Here is an 889-nt window from a genome sequence, read left to right as displayed (position 1 = left end):
TCTTTCTTGTCTACAGTACGTCTCCGCCTAGCGTTTCTGACATGCCTGTGTACTAACCGTCATGAGCGTACTCCTAATCTTGGTGCTGAGGCTGAACTTGGGCAGCTGGACCCGGACAGACGACTCCTGAAGCGAGCTGAGCGTAGTCTCCAGGTTCCTCTTGGAAAGCTTACTGATGACTTCCGCTGTACCTTCGGCCTCAGAGCTCGGCAGTAATAGATACATGGAGTAGTTGGAGTCCGCGTAGGGTAGCTCCACCACCTTGGCGCTCAGAGGAGTGTCGGCGGCTGGATCAGAAATGGGAATGGGAAAGGCAGAACTAGGAGAATGAAAGAACTAAGGGATAATTGTGGGAGGAGAGTAAAGTAGAGAGAGAGTGCTGACAAATCCGCGTCCATATACATGTGCAGTTGTATGTGATTATATACACGGTACTCAAACTAGTACACTAATATACATTGGTTGCACTGAGCTTACCGAATTTGAACTCGCCAGTCTGAGTCATCATGGGTATCGGCCCGACCTCTCTTCCCGGGCTCACGCGGAAGGGCATCGGGGTGGTGTCCTCAGGCATGAACTTGAACTCCCACTCGCCCTTGAAGAAGATGGCATTCAGGAGGATAAAGTTCGCCCTCGACAGGAGCAGCGGGTCAAGGAAATCCATGATCTTGCCCTGCGTGGTCGCCTCGACGTCACTGTTGACCACCGAAGCGGTCTGAGAAGCTTGCGAGAAGTCGAGAACCTCGAGCTCCGGCAGCGACTTCTGCAGGCAGGAATCCAGCTCCAAAGTGTCGGAGAAATAGCCCTTGTTCATCGTGACAAAGTTCGCTCCCGACTGGCGGCTTGTTTCGCTTCCCAGCCTTAAAAGAAACGTTAGTGGGTTAAGCTT

At 52.4% G+C, this 889-nt stretch overlaps 1 protein-coding gene across 1 annotated transcript in view; it reads right to left on the bottom strand.

The window, feature by feature from the left end:
* Positions 1-889, bottom strand: part of LOC119586299 (ovalbumin-related protein X-like) — a 52,031-nt gene that overhangs the window by 5,002 nt on the left and 46,140 nt on the right. The window contains exons 3-4 of the mRNA XM_037935005.1: positions 478-860; positions 58-287 (exon numbers count right to left, since the gene is read on the bottom strand). Of these exons, the coding sequence (XP_037790933.1) occupies positions 58-287; positions 478-860 (613 nt within the window). The remainder of the gene's footprint in view (positions 1-57; positions 288-477; positions 861-889) is intronic.

This window comes from Penaeus monodon, chromosome 21, assembly GCF_015228065.2.
Source record: "Penaeus monodon isolate SGIC_2016 chromosome 21, NSTDA_Pmon_1, whole genome shotgun sequence".
NCBI lineage: Eukaryota > Metazoa > Arthropoda > Malacostraca > Decapoda > Penaeidae > Penaeus > Penaeus monodon.
This window is presented reverse-complemented; position numbering and strand designations above follow the sequence as displayed.